The 19,328-nt window shown below is 36.2% G+C and overlaps 1 protein-coding gene across 1 annotated transcript in view; it reads right to left on the bottom strand.

The window, feature by feature from the left end:
- The window catches only part of LOC125242305 (homeobox protein CDX-1-like), a 33,832-nt gene extending 14,840 nt beyond the window's left edge, over positions 1-18,992 (bottom strand). The window contains exon 1 of the mRNA XM_048151071.1: positions 17,962-18,992. Coding sequence (XP_048007028.1) covers positions 17,962-18,556 — 595 coding nt within the window. The 5' untranslated portion in view covers positions 18,557-18,992. The remainder of the gene's footprint in view (positions 1-17,961) is intronic.
- Between the last annotated feature and the right edge of the window lie 336 nt (positions 18,993-19,328).

The following is a 19,328-nucleotide window of genomic DNA, read 5'->3' as shown; positions in this document are numbered from 1 at the left end:
TTTTCTCAAACATGCAATGAAATATTGTCTTTACGTTCCTTAAAATGGGCTGGGAAGTATCGCTTTTTGGGCGCAACAACTCGAGAGGACTGTAAAGGGATTTCATATTATTTTTTAGGCCTAGGCCTGCAAAGTAACTTTTTTTTTATAAAATATTGTCCTTTAGAGCATTTTTTTTTTATTTCATTGTATGTTTGAGAAAAGCACTATACATGCCTCGGCGTGAAAACGGATTCCCGGCCTCGTATCCCTATCCGGCCTCGCTCGCACGCTCGCTCGGCCGTATATACCCACTTGGCCGGAAATCCTCATTTTCCCGGCCTCTGATGTAATGTACTATTACTACGGTATTTCATTTCATTTAAGGCGTGGCTCAGTGATAGCGATAAAAGCATTGCTTGTCTGTAGGTAAACATACAGTCAATTGTACATTCTATGCTCTATTTTTATAACAATTATAACCGACATCAAAGAAAACTCGTTTTCATTTAAGTTATGGTTTTGGATAAATTAATACTTGTTTTTCACTGATACCTTATGAAAACTGGTTTGAATATAAATGCAGGGTTTCGAGGTAGGTAGTATAAACGTGATGGACGATTATAATGCATTGATTTTATCCCTCAATTGTGAGTGTGTTTAGTAAAACGACCCTAAACTGACAAAGCGGCTTTACAGCAATCGGCAAAATTGGGACGTTTTCCCGTGCACACTCACAATTTAGCGCATAGGTACCTAATAAATAATGCCTGGGGGTGTGGCCTATGAACAAACTTGTACGATGGTGGACGTATACCAGACCTATACATGTGTTGTTGGCAGCGAATATGTTAGAAATTAACATAGCGCTATCAGAATTAGAAGAATTTCCATCTGTCGCGACAGGCCACTTCCAGCCCCTTAGCTGGGTCCAGTCTAGTTGAACCAGCCTTTTTCTAAACTGATCACTTCGACAGTGACATACCTACTAGCTTTTTAGGTATAAGTTTATTAAAAAAAGATCGATGGGTATATTAAAATAACAAATACAATAAATAAGTACTTCACGAAAACGTGCTTACAAACAGCGATTACGAGTTGACCTAGCAATGATACGACACGATAATCCTGTATGAACGACACTTATCTATATGTCATAAATCAATCGGCTGAGGAAGCTAATATTTAACAATCGTGGTGTTTACCGACGGATACGATCGTCCAAATTAACCGGACATTGTAAATGGAAAGTGTAAATAAATAACAGTAGGTAAAAGTACCAGTGCTCGACAGCGTACCAGTAGATGCCACTTTAAAACTTAAGTCATAATCAATTAATAATGTTTAAATGGTAATAAAATCTTATTGATTCATGTGCAAAAACAAAATCAAAATTATACTTCAAAATAACAGGTATCTAATTTAGCCCAGCCTATGTATAATTGTATATCAAAGATTTCAAACCAATGAAAAAAAAATCTAAAAAATTACGAGACTGGCGATTATAACCGACGCTCTGAAGGTGAACTTTGGAAGGTCAAAATTACAATTAGGTTAGTAAATTTTACAACCATAATTTTTTAATCTCTTTCTTTGGCATTCCGATGCCGTCGGCGTCCATCTTCGCCATCTCTCCTGTTCTTTGCCAGTAGGTACTGGCATTGGCAAAAATGGCAAAGAACAGGAGAGATGCCATACCTATGGCTGCGTTATTTTCGTTCGTATTTTTTTATGTTATCGAGCCAAGTGTTCCAATATTATTGAACTTCTAGTTAAATGGAATAGGCCAAATAGATAAGATAAGCAACGCAAGTGGCAAGATATAGGTGCGATCTGGCCAAATAGTCATTATCGGTCGATTGCTATATTTGCTATTGCTCGTACACGGCGTGACAAGAGGATTTTTAATAGACTCGACCGAGACAAGGCTAAATAATTATCTTGGAAAAATTCAAAAAGTGCAAAAGTATTTTTTAATTTTGCTCGCTAGAATTGATGAAGGGGTCAAAATAACTGATAAACAAATTTAAAAGAAACCTCGTGACCTCACGATGGACTATTTATTATAACCGCATTCTTTTTAAGCTCCATAATTGATCCAAAATCCTCTTTGTTTTTGTCTTCAAAACCAGTGGGTTTAATCCGATAAAACTAATTGACCGAAAATGATTAGAAAAATAATGATTTATTCATTAAAACCCACGCTAAGTTGTCCGTGCGGCTCTTCGTGAACTGAGACAATGGACTGTTATCAAGGAACTCAAGATATAAGAGTATGTGGGCTTGTTTTTTATTTAGTTTCAATAGAAAGTCTAAATTGAAGAGTGGTACAAAATGTTGACAAAGTGGTTATAATACACTGTAGGCAGATAGGTTTTGAACTAACTGGCTCCGCTAATAATAGATTTTACTAAACATTTTTGACTGTTACACTGTTACAATTGCATTTAACATCAAAGTAAAGTTAAATATAAAGGTATTTGCTTAAGTAGATAAGGTACCGGCGTCTTAGATGGCCCATCGTTTTGTTTATGTTTCTCATTTTAAAAATTAACTTGCAGTTTTGTTTATGGTAGTATCGAACATGGACACAAACTTAAGCTCATTCACAGTTCTTTATAAATGTATGAAAATTTCAAAGCGTGAAAATTAAAAAAATGGCCCTTCTTATGCGCCTATTTAACCTACCTTATATTGAAATAGAAACTTATGAAAACTTAATTTAAACTGAATTATTTAAGGGATATCTACGTTTGAGAATAGCCGTAGGTGTAAGTAGTATTTTCTATCTATTGTAGTCCATATATCTACATAGTTTGTATTGTAAAACATATACTTATTTATATATCATATCATGTTAATCATGTTGTGTAATCACTTTATTATTTATGGAAATGACCCATGTAATAAATGGTTGTCAGTATTGCCCATTGTGAGTTCATGTTCATTAATCTTACATTTGCAATAGGACACATTATGTCAATACGACAGTCGGCACGAGCTAGCAACCTTGTATTTTTTTTAAATTAGTAGCACCCGTGAAAAATGGTTCTAATTAATTAAACACATTTTTTTTTTATTTTTTTTTTTATGAAATAGGCAGCAAACGAGCAGACGAGCCGCCTGATGGTAAGCAGTCATCGCCGCCCATGGACATAAGCAACATCATGGGAGCCACTTATGCGTTGGTTCACTGTCTAAATGAATCATGACCGTAATGTAAGGAAAATGAAAAGCAAGGACGTTAATATTAATATAACAGAGACGGAAATGCAAATAATCAATAGAAATCTTATATAGTGGTACCTTGAGATTGTTATCCATAATCATAATATATTATAAGTCCTTGAATCCTAACCTTCAGCCTACCACTACGTGCCAAATTCACAAGCTAGACTTGTACTACTGCTGCCTGTTTTATAAATGTCTTAATTTAGAACGGTGGTTTAATCCCGGTCATTCTTTCTGTAATCGAGTAATTGTTTGGAACTGATCGAATACTGAATCGGCGTGCTCCATCTTAGACTCTGTCTTCACTTTCCATCAGGTGTGACTAGGGTCAATCGCTGATCAGTCTACAATAATAATAAAGAAAAAAGCCTCTAGTCAAACGTACAATCGTTGACGCATCGTAGGGAATGCTACGCAATTGGCTTTGAAGAGCGATAGAGAGAAAAATCTACGAAACGGTACGGAGCATCAACGATTGCACGCTTGGCCAGAGGTCATGGGTACGTAGCCAAATGCTGAAACGCTTTCGATAATATGGTTGTCGCAGTTAGCTATCTCTATCGTTCTTCCGTTTTATCGCGACAGAGCGAGGCTGTGTTTCAATCGGCGTCTAGTTTCAACGATTGTCATTTCGGTTAAGCCAGTGGACAGCGCGTATACTGACATCTAAAATACAAATGTCAACATTTCAGAGGTGGACACTGTCGCTTTCGCCTATTGGCATGTAGAAGGTAGGATTAACTATCATTAGCTACTGTGCGCACGCGTACGCATTGTACTCTCATAATGTAAGTGATCATGCGGCTTTGATTTATTAAGGTGAAGTTGTTTATGCGATACAAGATTTATTGAATGGTCTGACTAAAGAGAGATGCAATCAGCCATGCCGGGTGAGTAGGCGATATTTAAATAAATATGATTTAAACGACTATATTTACTGATTCTAACATTTCGTGCAATTCGTTGGTAGATTTAATATAATACTTAGGTATGGTCCTATCTAGCAGAAAGCACGACGTTTAGCGTGCATATAGCTTTCTCCCTATTTTGAGTAGTGTTTAACTTTTATTTTAACGAAAATTGTAAAGGTAAGATTCATAATTCAGTTTAAAGTTTAATTGAGCGCTACGCCAATAAACTGTCTCACAGTTTGGCGAAAATTTAATTTAAGGTACTATGTAACTGTGTTTTTTCTTTAAATAAATAAATAAAAAATATATAAGAAATATTATTGTTTGTTCCGTTAGCCCAGAGGAATGGGTGGATGAACTGTGTGAGAGACTGAGAGATGATATGAAACGAAAGAAGTTAATGATAAGATGGGTGATAGAGATGTATGGAAGAGGAAGACATGCGGCGCCGACCCCAAGTGACTGGGATAAGAGCAAGCGAATGATGATGATAAACATTGTTTGTTCAAAAATACCTAATAATTTTAAAAAGACTTTATTACGGTAGCGTTTACTACAAAAACTAATTAAACAAAGTATGTGCGTCACCTTAAGGTCTAACTTGTCGTGGGTGGCAGTGAGAGGCTGTGACAGGAATGCGCACTTATCTCAAGACGGCTAATGCGGTCTGCACCATACTTTGATACACTTACTAATCAGCTGTCAACCAGACCACTAACTACGGTGTGCATTAATTCATATACTGATGAAGTGGACCAACTATGTAATGGGATGTGATCAAAAGAAAGTGGAGAATCGTGGCCGTAAATTCGTACGTCGTAGGGTAGACCGGGGACAACTGAAACAATTTATACTTAATCGCTTGTAGCATTTTAATTTGAATAGTTAGGAAGATAAGAAAATTATTTTTAAGAAGGAAATTTATTTGGCTTTTAAACAAAATTAGTTTTAAAGGTATGTTGCCCATGGTTATCTTGTATTATGAAAGAGGAAGCGGGAGAGTGGTTCAATTGACCCCATATGGTTGTCAATTGAAACACTATGCGAGGTCATTTGAAACACCCCTTATAAATTTGGGAAAAATAAAGAAATGTTTTTATTCATATCTTTATTAATGACTGCCGTGTTACAAAAACAGACCACCAAAAGATCACTTTTGTAGAAGACACTATACAATAAATATCAGCGCCTGAAGATTCTTTCAATATCTTGACATAAGAAATTAAAGTAAGATATAATTCTATGGAATAGTCATAAAAAAATATTAATGTGTTTCATACAAAAGTGGGTGTTTCAATTATAACCTTGTTTCAATCATAACCAGTCCGTAGAACAACGGTGTGCAGTGTATGTAGACATTTTTGAAGATCTGTTGGTCACATTCTTCTGTTGTCAGGCCAGAGTTAAACGTAGATATTGCTACTTTCATTCGTGGAATTTGCACGTCGTTATACTTACAAAAAACAGAACCCGATTGCATTGATAGTTGGTTACTTGTGGGGACGATTAAAACACAGGGACATTTGAAACGTTTCAATCGTCCACAAGGACGTTGTTTCTATTGTCACCACAACACATGTTTGATTTCAAAGTCAATTATTTACCAATTAATGACACTCCATCACTGTTTCATGGCACTTAAAATATTATAGAATCCACGCTCATATCACTTAGCGAATTAAAATTTTCATACTACACGGGTACACAAAATTAGACAAAAATATACGAAAGCACCAATAGTTACTTTTTTGGTCGAAAATTTTCATCGGCTCCCTGTCACTGCCACGTCATTCGCGTGCCCGATCGTTATTGGTTCAAACTTGCAAAATGGTCGACCTCGTATCGTGAGTATTGCGTATTCCACGTAGGTATTGTAGTTTTAGAGAAATTTGACTTGTTTCAATCGTAACGTGTTTCTATTGTCCTCGGTCTACCCTACGTGAAACTTTGTATGCTCTAAAGATTTTATATGCTTTAATTTCGATAAATAGTTGGAATTGAGACACACATATATCATAAGACATCAGTGTTTATATAATTACCGGCAACAGCATTGAAACTAGAAATGGTGAAAAATATTAATAATTTTGCTACCTATAGAAAATATTAACTTGTCGAAACATCCAAGTTTTAAACAACATCGAGCTATGCCGGAGATAAAAAAGAAGTAAGTACTTTGAGCAAAACACGGACATTGACTTCCGGCAGGGGCCATCACACGAACACGATGCAACAATTTACTATTAAAATGCACCTGACATTTTCGGAGAGACAACACCATAGCATAACAGTATAGCATAATCCATAGACTTTAATTGGTTCGCAATTCGCATAATAATTTTCAGACAATTTTAGACAATTCTGAGAAGAAATTAAATTACGCGTATTATGGAAAATTGATTCACTATACTATAATAACAGAAGGGACATATTTACTAACTAAACTATTCTATTCTATTTAAAACCATCTCAAAATTTCGGTTCTACTGGTTTGAAGTTTAATAACTTTTTAATTACGCTACAAAAACAAGTGTCTAATAGAGTTAATGAAGCGTTGCTTGTCACAGCTCCGGTTGCCCTTGCAAGAAAAGATCTAAACTGGATAAGTTGTTACAAGGTACGATTCAAGTCAAGCAGTGTTAGGGTAAATTCGGAAGTCACGCACTGTACTGGTTGTAACGCGCTTGGTTTAATATTTTTTTCAAAATAGTTGTTGATATTTAAAAAGTAGTGAAGTGCCGCCTTGATGCGTCAATGTCATGGAGAAACTTATCAAAAACAGTTTTAAACATAAGTAGTACGTTTAAGGTAAGGCCGTTGGTTTAATTCCTCAAACGCCTTGTTCCAGATCTGTCCCAGACAATTTAAACTGTAATTAACAGATTGAAGCTTATTAATTCAGTAACAAATTTTTGACAACGGCGTTCCAGGGGTTAATGTGTGTGAAAATGCTGGACTCTGGCTGGCGGCAGAAAATTGCCGTAATATTCCATAGTAACATTTATTTACCTTCGCCTAAGAACGAGTGTCATTACATTCGCTTTAGTACACATTGTAAATAATTATTACGTACAAGTAATGTAACACGAGTTGCACAGAAATTATGCAAAATAAAATTAATATTTTTTATGACTTTTATGTTAGCTATGAGACGGGTCAATTGGTAGTCATTAGACCCCGAACTGCTAAGCTATTAGCCAGTGCTTGCAAGTCACTTGCATTAGCTAAGAGTCGCGAGGGTGGTGGAACTTATGAGAGTGTGGCGGAGAAGGTCGGTAGTCGGTACTGTTGCGTAGAGTAGAGCAACCATTAGAGCTTTGAGAAAAACAAAACTGCAGTATAAATCATTCATTTCAAGTAAGTTCTAAGAGCCGCAAATTTTGTTTCCAGCAGTGGTATAAACACTCAAGGTAAATGTTATGTGTGGGACTTAAGAACCACCATGGCATGGCGTTAATTGCTATAATTCTAGTAAAAATAATCCCACCAGAAGCATGTGAAATAGGAGTCAACTTCAGCAAGAACTAAAATACTTAGTTCTACATGTTTTTTGACTTCGCTCACAAAAAGGATTGAGAATTGAGATATAAAAGAGAAGTTTTGTTTAGGGAATCTTTTTGAAGTGAAACTTCTAATACGACTTCTAGCTGACAGCGTTAAACATTTAACGTTCACTGCCAGCGTTAAACGGTTAACGCTCAATGTTGCCAACTCGAATTTTGAAAACCCCTTCCTATTTTCATTTCCACATTACGAGGGACTCCACGCACTATTTTTTTTTAATTCGATTTTTGTGATTCTAGTTTAGGAGTTGCAAGTTTCTGCCTGAAAGTTCTTGACCACCATAACCTTTTATCCGTTTCTTTCTATGTCTTAGGGCACACGTCAAAGCCAGTAGGCCCTAAACCGATTACAACAGTCCACCAGGGGTCAGCTATCGCGCCATCTCGCACGCAACCCTCACTCCGTCACGTGACTTACTTTCCGATATTCGGCGTACACCGTTCTTTTTAAGAAATACTCATTATATCTCGCTCCTATCCTATTGTTAAGAACAGGATGGAAGACTCATGTTTAGTGGTAATGACCTTTTTTAAATATCAATAAAGTGTTTTAAATGAGCAGTTGACAGAAGTAAAGGTCTCGTTAGTTAGGGAAACTTTGGTACTTGTGAGGTTAATAAAATTTGATTTATGGAAACGATATTAGTTAAAAATTGTTGCGAAGTTTTTCGAAAACTGAGCATTTTTTGTAAAGACATGTTAAAAAGGAGTATATTGACTTCGTTTGACCTAGCTGTAAAATTAAAAAACAAGTTCCTTTTTATAATTTTAGATTAAGAAAATTTTGAAATTAGGAAGAAAACGTCTGCAATTAGCGTGGCGGAATCGATTTAAAAGAGGAAAATTTATGGTTGTTAGTGGCGAAACAAGAACATACATTCAACATTTATTAGTAAGGACTAAGGATTCATTACAGATTAGGATTTTTAGGGTTCCGTAGTCAACTAGGAACCCTTATAGTTTCGCCATGTCTGTCTGTCCGTCCGTCCGTCCGTCCGTCCGTCCGTCCGTCCGTCCGTTTTTTGTAAATAATTTAAAGTGCGTGGAAGCGCGTAACGCCGAAACTGCCATTCACGAGCAGCTAAACGCTGTTTTGAAACCGCCTTACCGGATCTTACAATAATAGATACTGACACATCTTTCTTTATTAGTTTCAATCAAAATACAGAAGTAAAGCTTATATGTATTATCAAATCTCAGACGATTGGCACAATACCTTAAATTCCAAACGTCATCCAACATCGTTCAAGAAAATCAGATCCTTTTTGTTCCTACACCAGAAAATAACCTTATATTTGCCACATAAAGTTTACTTTAGAACATCTCTTATTTTACCGAATCCACTCCCGAGAGACATGTCCTGGCTTCGAATGCATTGTGGTGCATAGAATTGATAGCATCGGGAGTTTTGTCCTGTGACAGCTCTTCACGTGTGGTCTTCGATTTTTTGTTTACGCGGTTAACGTTAGCAAAAAATGCGAGCGATATGTGACTGATAAATCTGCATTTTTTAAGTAATTGAATTAAGTCAGTGTTATTCAATTTTTATTTAAGAACTATTTGGGTATATATTTAAGAAGAAATGTAAGTTATGTAATATTTCACTTTATATTTCTTTTTCATGAAACAAACAGTTTATCAATATATTTTTTTAAGCTCTCTAAAATCTGCCTCTTAGGTAGTCAGTCTCCCGTGGGAAAATGCGCAAAGTTGACTTAAACAATGGTGTGATTGTGAAGTACCGCGAAAAATAACGTTAACTTTAATTACTATTACTATTTATAGCTATAAGCTTTTTTTTTAGCCAATTTGAACAGTGCTGGGACTTGATTTTCACAACTCTGGTGTGATACATACTTCTTGCTTTCAGTTCTTACGGAAAACTTCCTGATTTATTATTATTATTATTTATTTAATTATTATAATAAAAGGTAACAATGGTATAAAATATACAGTGCTCCACAAAACTATGTTATAAGTTTGACTGTGGAGTCAAGAAATCAAATAGTTCTAAGGTTAACAATCAGATATCATCAAAATTCACATTTGAGAAACATTAAAATAACATAAACATAAATGCAGGAAGACGATCCCTTATAGAGTTTCTAAGAGATACTTTTTTAACCGTCTTTTGAAGGTATTTTTGTTTTGTTCCTGTGTTATGTCACTTGGCAATGAGTTTAGTAAGTAGGGTATGCGTTTTTTAAGTGTCCTATCACCGTAGTAATTCGACACTCTAGGAACTACATATTTGCCTGCTGATACGGCTCTGGTGTTATGGCTATGGTTAACTTGTTCAATAAGGTCTTGCTTGCCATGGTTCCTCAAAGCTAACATATATTTAAGTTTTAATGACACGGGTAAAATTTTGCATGTTTTGAATAATTGTTTGTAATCTTTTTTGCAATTGTTTCTGACTTTTTTGCTAACAAGTAGTTTGAGGAAACGGGTTTGTATTATTATCTCACCATCTCCGTTTAGGTTGGATGGGAACACTTAGTTTTGGAAAATAACTATTTTTTTTTAATTTTGCGGAGACGTTAAGAGCCCACACACAATGGTGTCCGAATTTTTCTCCCTAATCTTGATCCATGTTGGCAAAACGCGACGTCAAGGGAATTAATATCAATAAAGCAAGCAATAAAGCGAATCACAAGTCATGTAAGCCACAGTGTACAACTAGTGGGGATTCCAAGTCAGCGTGACTCGGCTGAACGTAAGCTCCAACCAGGAGGCGAGGAATTCGTTTGATTTGCACGATGTGTCATGTTGTGTGGATATACTGGTAAGTACAGCCTACAGATTTTTTTGCCGATGTAGCCTCACCCGGTTGAAAACGCTAAAATTCATGTTATTCAATTACTCAGTACTTACCCCTGTTGTAACGTTTTAGGCCTGGATGGTGTTGTGAAACCTTTAAAACAATAGTGTGCAGTACAGATTGCCTGTAATGGCACTGTTACCACTTTTTCCATGCAATCAGTAGTTAATACTTATTACTAGTAAAGCTATTGAAGTTTTCACGTCTTGTTATTTTATGACTGTTACAAACATTGTAGGAGAAAATTATGTTGTAAAATTAAACATAATACCACATAAGAAGTTGTTATAGCATGCCGATGTAGGAATTACATTATAAGTAGGAAATGTGCTTATATAATTAAGACCATTTCTATGCGCGTCGCCTTAAACAGCCAGCATAAGTGGAACCTCCATTTATAGATGTTTGTTATGAATTTAGAGATCAAGCTAAATAAGGACAAGCAATTCATATCATGTTTTTGTTAAAGAGGTAGAAGACGTTTATCAAAAGAACTCAGCCATGACGATATTAATCTTTGATAAATGCACATGCAAATTCGGATCAGTGTAAAAATCCATTGAAACAAAATTATTTAAGGTACAGCGGGGCAAATCTCGACGGGGACAAATGTAACTGGTCCATTTTTTCCATGTTTTACAATGTTTGCATTATTAAATAGAGTTTCCACCGGTTATTAATGGTAGGCGTGTTCAGTGGATACATGTAGAACTCATACTCATAGTGTAATAATGGAAAAAATGGATCAGTTACAATTGCCCCCAGTCGAGATTTGCCCCGCTGTACCTTATGTATATTGTTTTGCCTTATATTTCATAATAATGTGGTTATGAAGTTTTTTATGATATAGTCGTTGAAAAAAGTTTGTCACTAGTAAACGGCGCGCAATAGGCTAATTTCCTATTAGTCAAATCAGCTTCTTTTTAAGAACCCTGAAAACGATTTGCTAAAAATATGGAATTGATATTCATTAAATCGTCAGGAGTGACATCACGATCAATTCATTTACTTTATATCTTTCTCTTTGACTTAATAACCTAACCACAAAATTAAATTTTTGAAAAAACCTCGACCGCGACCTAGACTGATTTTCATGAAACATGGCTAAGAACACTCCCGACTAACTCAGCTTTCAGACAAAAAGAACTAAATCTAAATCGGTTCATCCGTTCGGGAGCTACGATGCCACAGACAGACAGACAGACAGACAGACAGACAGACAGACAGACAGACAGACACGTCAAACTTATAACACCCCGTCGTTTTTGCGTCGGGGGTTAAAAAAATAACTACTGTCCATATTTTTCTTCTAATTATTCGGTGCTTTATTTCGTGCACTGTATAAAATATGTTATTTTACATATAACATACATATAATCACACCTGTATCCCATAAAGGGGTAGGCAGAGCACATGAACTACTAAGTTTCAGTGCCACTCTTGGCAAAAAGGGGTTGAAAGAAGTCCAAATTGTGACATTGCAGTGACAGGTTGCCAGCCTCTCGCCTTCGCCACAATTTAACCCATATCCCACAGTCGACTTCTACGACACCCACGGGAAGAAAGGGGTGGTGAAATTCTTAACCCGTCACCACACGGGAAATATGTTATTTTAAGTATAGGAAACTAGCCTATTTTATGGGCCGTTAAACCGCGACGCCTATACCTACTTTTTAGGGTTCCGTAGTCAACTTGGAACCCTTATAGTTTCTCCATGTCTGTCTGTCCGTCCGTCCGTCCGTCCGCGAATAATCTCAGTAACCGTGAGCACTAGAAAACTGAAATTTGGTACCAACATGTATATCAATCACGCCGACAAAGTGGTAAAATAAAAAATAAAAAATTTAGGTAAATATGGGGCAATTTAATAAATACAACATTTACAATGTCAAAAATTTAGGTAGTTTACCCTACCCCTACCACCCCTACATGTAAAGTGGGGACTGATTTTTTTTCATTCCAACCCCAACATGTGATATATTGTTGGATAGGTATTTAAAAATATATAAGGGTTTATTTTTGATAATATTAATATTTTCGGAAATAATCGCTCCTAAAGGAAAAAAAGTGTGTCCCCCCCCCCTCTAACTTTAGAACCATAAATTTTAATAATTTTTAAGAAAAAAAAAACCACCGCCTTTGGGGTTCTGGTGAAAGCTACTTGCGAATGTTGGATTACGTATGTCGGTTCTGACCATCACCAACAGTTCCACTGCACCAAATGTAACTATTCTGGACGTAAGTGCATGCTGTTCTTATAAAAATACCAAAGTCACTATAAACGTGCCGTTCAGATTTGAGGAGTTCGGTTCTGACCATCATCAGCACTTCCACTGCACCAAATGTCACTGTTCTGAACGTAAGTGCATGCTGTTCTTATAAAAATACCAAAGTCACTATAAGCGTGCCGTTCAGATTTGAGGAGTTCCGTTCTGACCATCATCAGCACTTCCACTGCACCAAATGTCACTGTTCCGTACGTAAATTCATGCTGTTCCTTTAAAAATACAAAAATCACCATATGTATGCCTTTCAGATTTGAGGAGTTCCCTCGATTTCTCCATGATCCCATCATCAGAACTGGGTTCTGAGAAAAATGGGACCAATCTGTAAGCATATATAATATAAAAAAAAATCAAAATCGGTCCAGTAACGACGGAGATATCGAGGAACAAACATTAAAAAAAAAAAAAAAAATACAGACGAATTGAGAACCACCTTCTTTTGAGAGATTTGAGGCGGCGCTTAAAAAATATGAAAAAAATCACAAAAGTAGAACTTTATAAAGACTTTCTAGGAAAATTATTTTGAACTTGATAGGTTCAGTAGTTTTTGAGAAAAATACGGAAAACTACGGAACCGTGACCCGACACGCTCTTGGCCGGTTTTTTATTTTCTGAATTTTGTTACTTTTTTATACTGACGAGAAAGCAAACACTGGACTATACAATATACATTGATACAGCCTGAGTAATAGAGCACAAATTAATAGGGGCGCTCCACCATCTATGTAAACCATTTTGCATGTGGCAACTATTGAGAGTATTGAGTCACTTTTGTATGAGAACAGTAAGTGTTGTTGTGATAAAAAAAAAAAAAAATAGAACGTTCCATTTCTACTGTATTTTGCCGGATTGTACTATGTCGTTTATGTCGTATTAAAAATGAAATGCTTTAGTTTTTGCATAATTTTTATGATCTTTTATAAAAAAAACCCTCACTTTCGTGTTTTTCACTCGCAACTGGAAGGATAAGTTGACCTTTTAAGGTTTAGCGAACTACCAAGAAAATGTAGGAATAGTTGCGTATAACATATTATAAGAAAATCTAAAATTCGGGGCTCACGCGACAGTTTCCCTAATCCCCGTGTTGGGCTATCTGTGTTTGTTTTCGTAATTGCACGCAACTCTTGAGCTGTGTCGGCGAAATGGAAATTCGGCCATTTCGTTTCATTTGATTCTGTTTTCAAGTCAACTTGTAATTATAGAGGAAATAAAGGTTAAGGGACAGGCAAACTTGGTATGCTTTTTCAAAAAAAAAAGTCTTAATAACTTTGAGACGCAATATTGAAGAGAATTGAATGGTGAATATACTTCTCCTAGATATTTTGAATGTAGCTTTAATAGTTTTCGTGAAAATTGAGGGAGGGGGGGGGGGGCATTAACTAAAAAAAAAAAAAAAGTTCTTCTCTTTCTGCCACGTAGGACTGTAGCTGAAGTTAAGGGGCCGGACTACTGGGTTCCTGTTGTTGATTTTAAGTGTTTAAAATATTCACAAAACCTAAATGTAAGTATGACAAGTGTGTGGTAATATTTTTTGTACAAAAGTCTAAGTGCGTTTTTTGTAAATCTAATTAAACTCTAAATAGAAAATTACCCATTATAATAATGACTGCGTGCATGTCACTTACATCTTTAGTCACCATCTACTGTCTGTCTGTTTCTCTGTCGTGACTTTTTTCTAATAGCATAGTACTGATAAAATAAAAATATTCAATGACGGTTTAGCCATTTGAAACGTTGAACATTGTTGCGTGCATGTGCAATTTGTCAAAACCTATAAATAGTAGGTAGATAGTCCTGAACTAAGCATAGAATTCTTTCCTGAGGCTTAACTCATGTCTTACTAACACTAATATTAGTTCTTTAGAGTTGTAATGTTCTACTAACCATCTATGGACCCTGAGTCTGAAATAAATGATTTTTATTTTTATTTATTTATTTTATTTAACGACGGATTCTTAAATTAGTAACCTGCGTATAGTGGGGAGTTCTATGTAGAAATTGTAGACTGATATCCCTGCGCCAACCAATTACATTGAAATTTTCCTTTAATAACGGCACATTAACACAGAGGGCCCAGATAATCAAATCATCCGTCAGACGAAGCCACGACGCTACTATTTAAGCGCGTCTCTGACGTTTAAAACGTCAAATTATTTGCTCCTAGCGTCGACGTGACAGCAGGTTAAGAACCTTTGACACCGTTTACGTCAAACGTCAAAACACTCCGAATTGAAGATGGACGTTGCTGGCTGTCTATTAAAACGTTCCATAGTAACATTGTTTTTTTTTCTTATCGTTGTTGATGGAATTTAATGTTCGTATTTGTCTTAGTGCATTTCAACTATTAAGTAGATTCTTATTAGATGCATTCGTCTTCACGATGGAAATAATGATTTGAGTTTTTATTGCATTTTGGATACTAAAGGGAACATAGGCGAGAGCCCGAGAGGTATTGAACGTCTTTTCTGCTACTATTTTTAGGGTTCCGTACCAAAGAGGTACAACAGGAACCCTTATTATGGTGCGACTCAGTCCGACTGTCACATTGTTAAATATCTCGAGAACTACTTATGCTATCGATATGAAATTTGGAATAGTTATAAACATTGTGAACCTCTACAAGTTGAAAGTATTTTTTTTTTAAATTAATGAATATCAATGATAGAAAATGGCCAAAATGGAAAGGGGACAAACTGAAACTTTCAAGTAACTAGGTCAAGAGGGGTATCGTTAGAAAGAGCTCAAATTGTACATATCAAAACTATTTTTTATAATTTTTTGGTTGTGGAAAAAAAATGTTTTTTGATGGAAAATGTAAAAAAAAATACCGTTCCCCCCTTATCTCCGAAGTTTACCAACATAAATTTATGAAATTTTCACCAAACATATTATAATGAATATTACAGGAAAAATAAAATCGTTAAATTGGGATGGGTTAAATTGTGGCGTAGGCGAGAGGCTGGCAACCTGTCACTGCAATGTCACAGTTTCGTTTTCTTTCAACCCCTTATTTGCCAAGAGTGGCACTGAAGCTTCAGTAGTTTCATGTGTTCTGCCTACCCCTTTATGGGATACAGGTGTGATTGTATGTATGTATGTATGTAAATAAAATCGTACACGTATCTTGAAAACTTTTTTTTTATTTATAAAAAACCTTTCAGATTTATATTTTCAATTTCAACACCCTTTGCGGGTGTTTATTGTACCTGTATTTTTTAACAAAATAACAATGAAATTACCTGCTTTCAAATAGGGGCAAAATGGTTAAAATCGGTTCACGCAATAAACAATTATTTCATAAAAATCATCTTCCATACTAGCTAGCGCGCATTAGTTTACTCAATTTGCCGATAGATGTCGCTGTACGTTGAACGCTCATTTCCTACATCGCGTTTTTCCTGATATAATGAGGTCGGTTCAGGAGCGTCCTTGCGACATGTCGTAAGTCGTAAACTATTGAAGTCGGAATAGTCTTGATTTTATTTGGACCTTGCCTAACAATAAAATTGTATATTAAAATATTACTTGTTATGTGCAAAATTGAGTCTTGAGGGATTTAATAAAATCTGTAGAGTTCTATGAATAAAATTTTGATGATTCAACTATTGAAAGTTTGTACGGAACCCTCGGTGAGCGAGTCCGACTCGCACTTGACCGGTTTTTATTCAATATATTATTAAGACGTGGAAATTTGTTGATTTTATTGTAATATAAGATGAGGTATCTAATTTGTTTATTTATTCTATATCGTGTAACGAAATATTCGTACCTAAATCAAACATTTTTAATGAAGATAACGTTTTTGTTGATAATTAATTAGCCGACTAACCGAATTAATTAACCGACTAAAAATTGTGTAAAAATATTTGTGACACAGCATCCTTGCATTCACATTTAATAAATTCGACCATAAGCAATATTTGCTTTGGGGCCCATTTTGACTGTTGTTATGGAGGTATGTTTGTTGTCAATTTACGATAGAATGATATTTGACAGTTTCTGTTTTCTCTTTTGTTAACTAAGTAATGACAGGGACAGCAAATAAGATCCAGGTATTTTGCTAGTTTGCATTAGAACATTAAAATGACAGTGTTAAGGTCGATTTTATGTCCCAAAGGACAAAATTCAATTTTGCTCACTGTTTCCATACTGCTGAGGATTTTTTTATTTGGATACAGCTCCTGACTCTTTTTTCGATTTTAAACTTAAATATCTCATACATCCTTACCCCCTTATTCATAAACGTCCTTTAAAATTATCAAGCCGTTGAAGTTCGTTTGTCCTTTTCAATCACACTAATACGTCGGAAAGGGACAAACGAACTTTATCGGCTTGATAACTTTAGAGTACGTTTATGAATAAGGGGGTAAGTATTTTTAATTCAATAACAAAATATAGGACAGGGTAAAGTTAAAGAAAACTTTCCCTGTCGTGTGGTTAATCTCGGCGTCGACCACGCAAGCATTTTCGTCGAATAACATTCTAAGCGTAAGTTAATTCTTTTATGTAGTTGGTATTTTGTAAGTGATAAATGCATGGTAGAGGTGCACTATTTTTCATTTGATTTCCGTTAATTTGGACTCGTCGTTCGGCTCATAAACAAAAGCTACTTCCCTAATTCCTAATCTTCCCTTAAATTAAACAGGAGGTAATAAAAAAAACACGTAGTTTTTCAATATATGACGGGTCTTTAAAAACTATTCATATGTAACTTAAACAGAATGGTTTTAGAAATAGGATTTAGTAAATATTAATACTTACCTATTGCAAATAAATAAATTCGTTTTGAATAAAAGAAAAAATGCCGCATTTGATTAGGCATTTTAAAATAAGATATGTGGTATTAATTTTTATGAAGTTTTAAATCAACATGGCGGTTAGATCTTTTTAAAAGTCTCATTGTATATTTTTCTTCTTAACCTTTTTTTTTTAGTTTATTTAGAAAACAAAGAGCCATTTACAAATACGTACTTTTACTCTTACTTTTTATAGTGCTATAATCGGAAAAACCTAAATTTGCAAATTCGAAGTATCTTTCTCTGTCTCTCTAACGACGTCTGAGTGAAAGAAAAAAAATTAGGTGGTAAATTAAGTAGTAGGTTTAGGTATAAGCCCAGACCCATAACCATTTAAATAAAATAGTAGTTGTTAAAAAAATTACATATTCTTACCTGCAGGTTTAGGAACGTTTCTCTTGACTTGCATCCATTTGTAAGTGGGAACGGCGGAGTGCGCCGGCGGATGCTGCAGCCCCGCGGGCTGGAGGTGCGGGCCCCCGCAATCGTCCCGGAACTCCCGCAACCCACCGAACTCGTCCTTCGGCTGGTAATCGAACTCTCCGCAAGCCATAGGAGAAGCTGGATTGAACGCCATCGACCCTTCATCCACGAAGTGCATGTTATACTTTGTCTCTAGGTAATGGTTGTCTATTTTATGCTCGTGAAGGTGCATGTCCTCGTGGCGAACCTCCTCTCTATGTTTAAATGGCTCCGGGTGATGCTGAATTGGATGTAACTGATAATTCTGCTGTAGTTCACCATAGTCTAGGTTTGTGTAGCATAGACCAGTATCAGTACTGATCACGGGAGGTGGGGGCTCATGACCCGGCTGTGAGTGCAGCAACGGCTCGTAGTAGTGAGTCGGAGGTTCATAGTACCCCTCATGGTATCCCTCGTACGGTGGCTGATATGCTGCTCCCTGCTGGTAAAACTCGGCGCTGCCATAATTCTGCTGGTTGTTATACATCCCGATGTCCATAGTCATCATGTTTGTCACGATCACCGCTATCGATGTCGATATTTACACACACATCACTACGTCGACGGGTGAGACAATATTCGCGCCGGCGATTGGCGTCCCGATATTCGGTGCGTTCGAATTTTAAAACGGGCTAGTGCCGCGCCATGCGCTATCGACCGTGCGCCCGCACGCCAGGTGTACCGACGAACACTGAACGTGAACACATATTTTTTCTTAACCACACTAAAACTGACTTGCCCCGTCCTTGTCTAACACCGTTAGAACTGTTCAGATTAAGCGAGATGGACTAATCAGTATCAATATTGGTGTAACGAAATCTACGATAAGAGATTAACACGTTTTTTGTGTCATGAAATAGTATTTGAAGTTCGGTCTACCTGCTTTTCATTGAGTGGTTTTTATTTAGGACTAGGGATGTGACTGGACATGTGCACTCACAGGAAGGTTGGTCGTTATTCTGGAAAGTTTTTTGTTTGTGGTAGGCGGAGCTTTGTGGAAGAGGAGGCAGGCTTGATGCGAGCGGGCCAATGGGGAAGCACCGCTGTATTCTCCATTTTGGATTGGTTCTTGCGAGATAATAGTGCGAATGTTGGAAGCTGGATGTAACGGATGTTTTTCTATTTACTTTGTGTTGTGTTGAATGCTCCCTTCGAAACGCTTTCATTTATTTTGTGACGTAAATCGATTTCAAGGTGTGAACAGGGTTTTTGTCACTTTTCTGAAATTGACAGCTGCTATTGTTTATTAATCTTCATGCCAATAACAAATGCCTAAATTT

The sequence above is a fragment of the Leguminivora glycinivorella genome, chromosome 2 (genome assembly GCF_023078275.1).
Source record: "Leguminivora glycinivorella isolate SPB_JAAS2020 chromosome 2, LegGlyc_1.1, whole genome shotgun sequence".
Lineage (NCBI taxonomy): Eukaryota > Metazoa > Arthropoda > Insecta > Lepidoptera > Tortricidae > Leguminivora > Leguminivora glycinivorella.
Note: the sequence above shows the minus strand (reverse complement) of the source record. Positions and strands in the feature narration are given on the sequence as shown.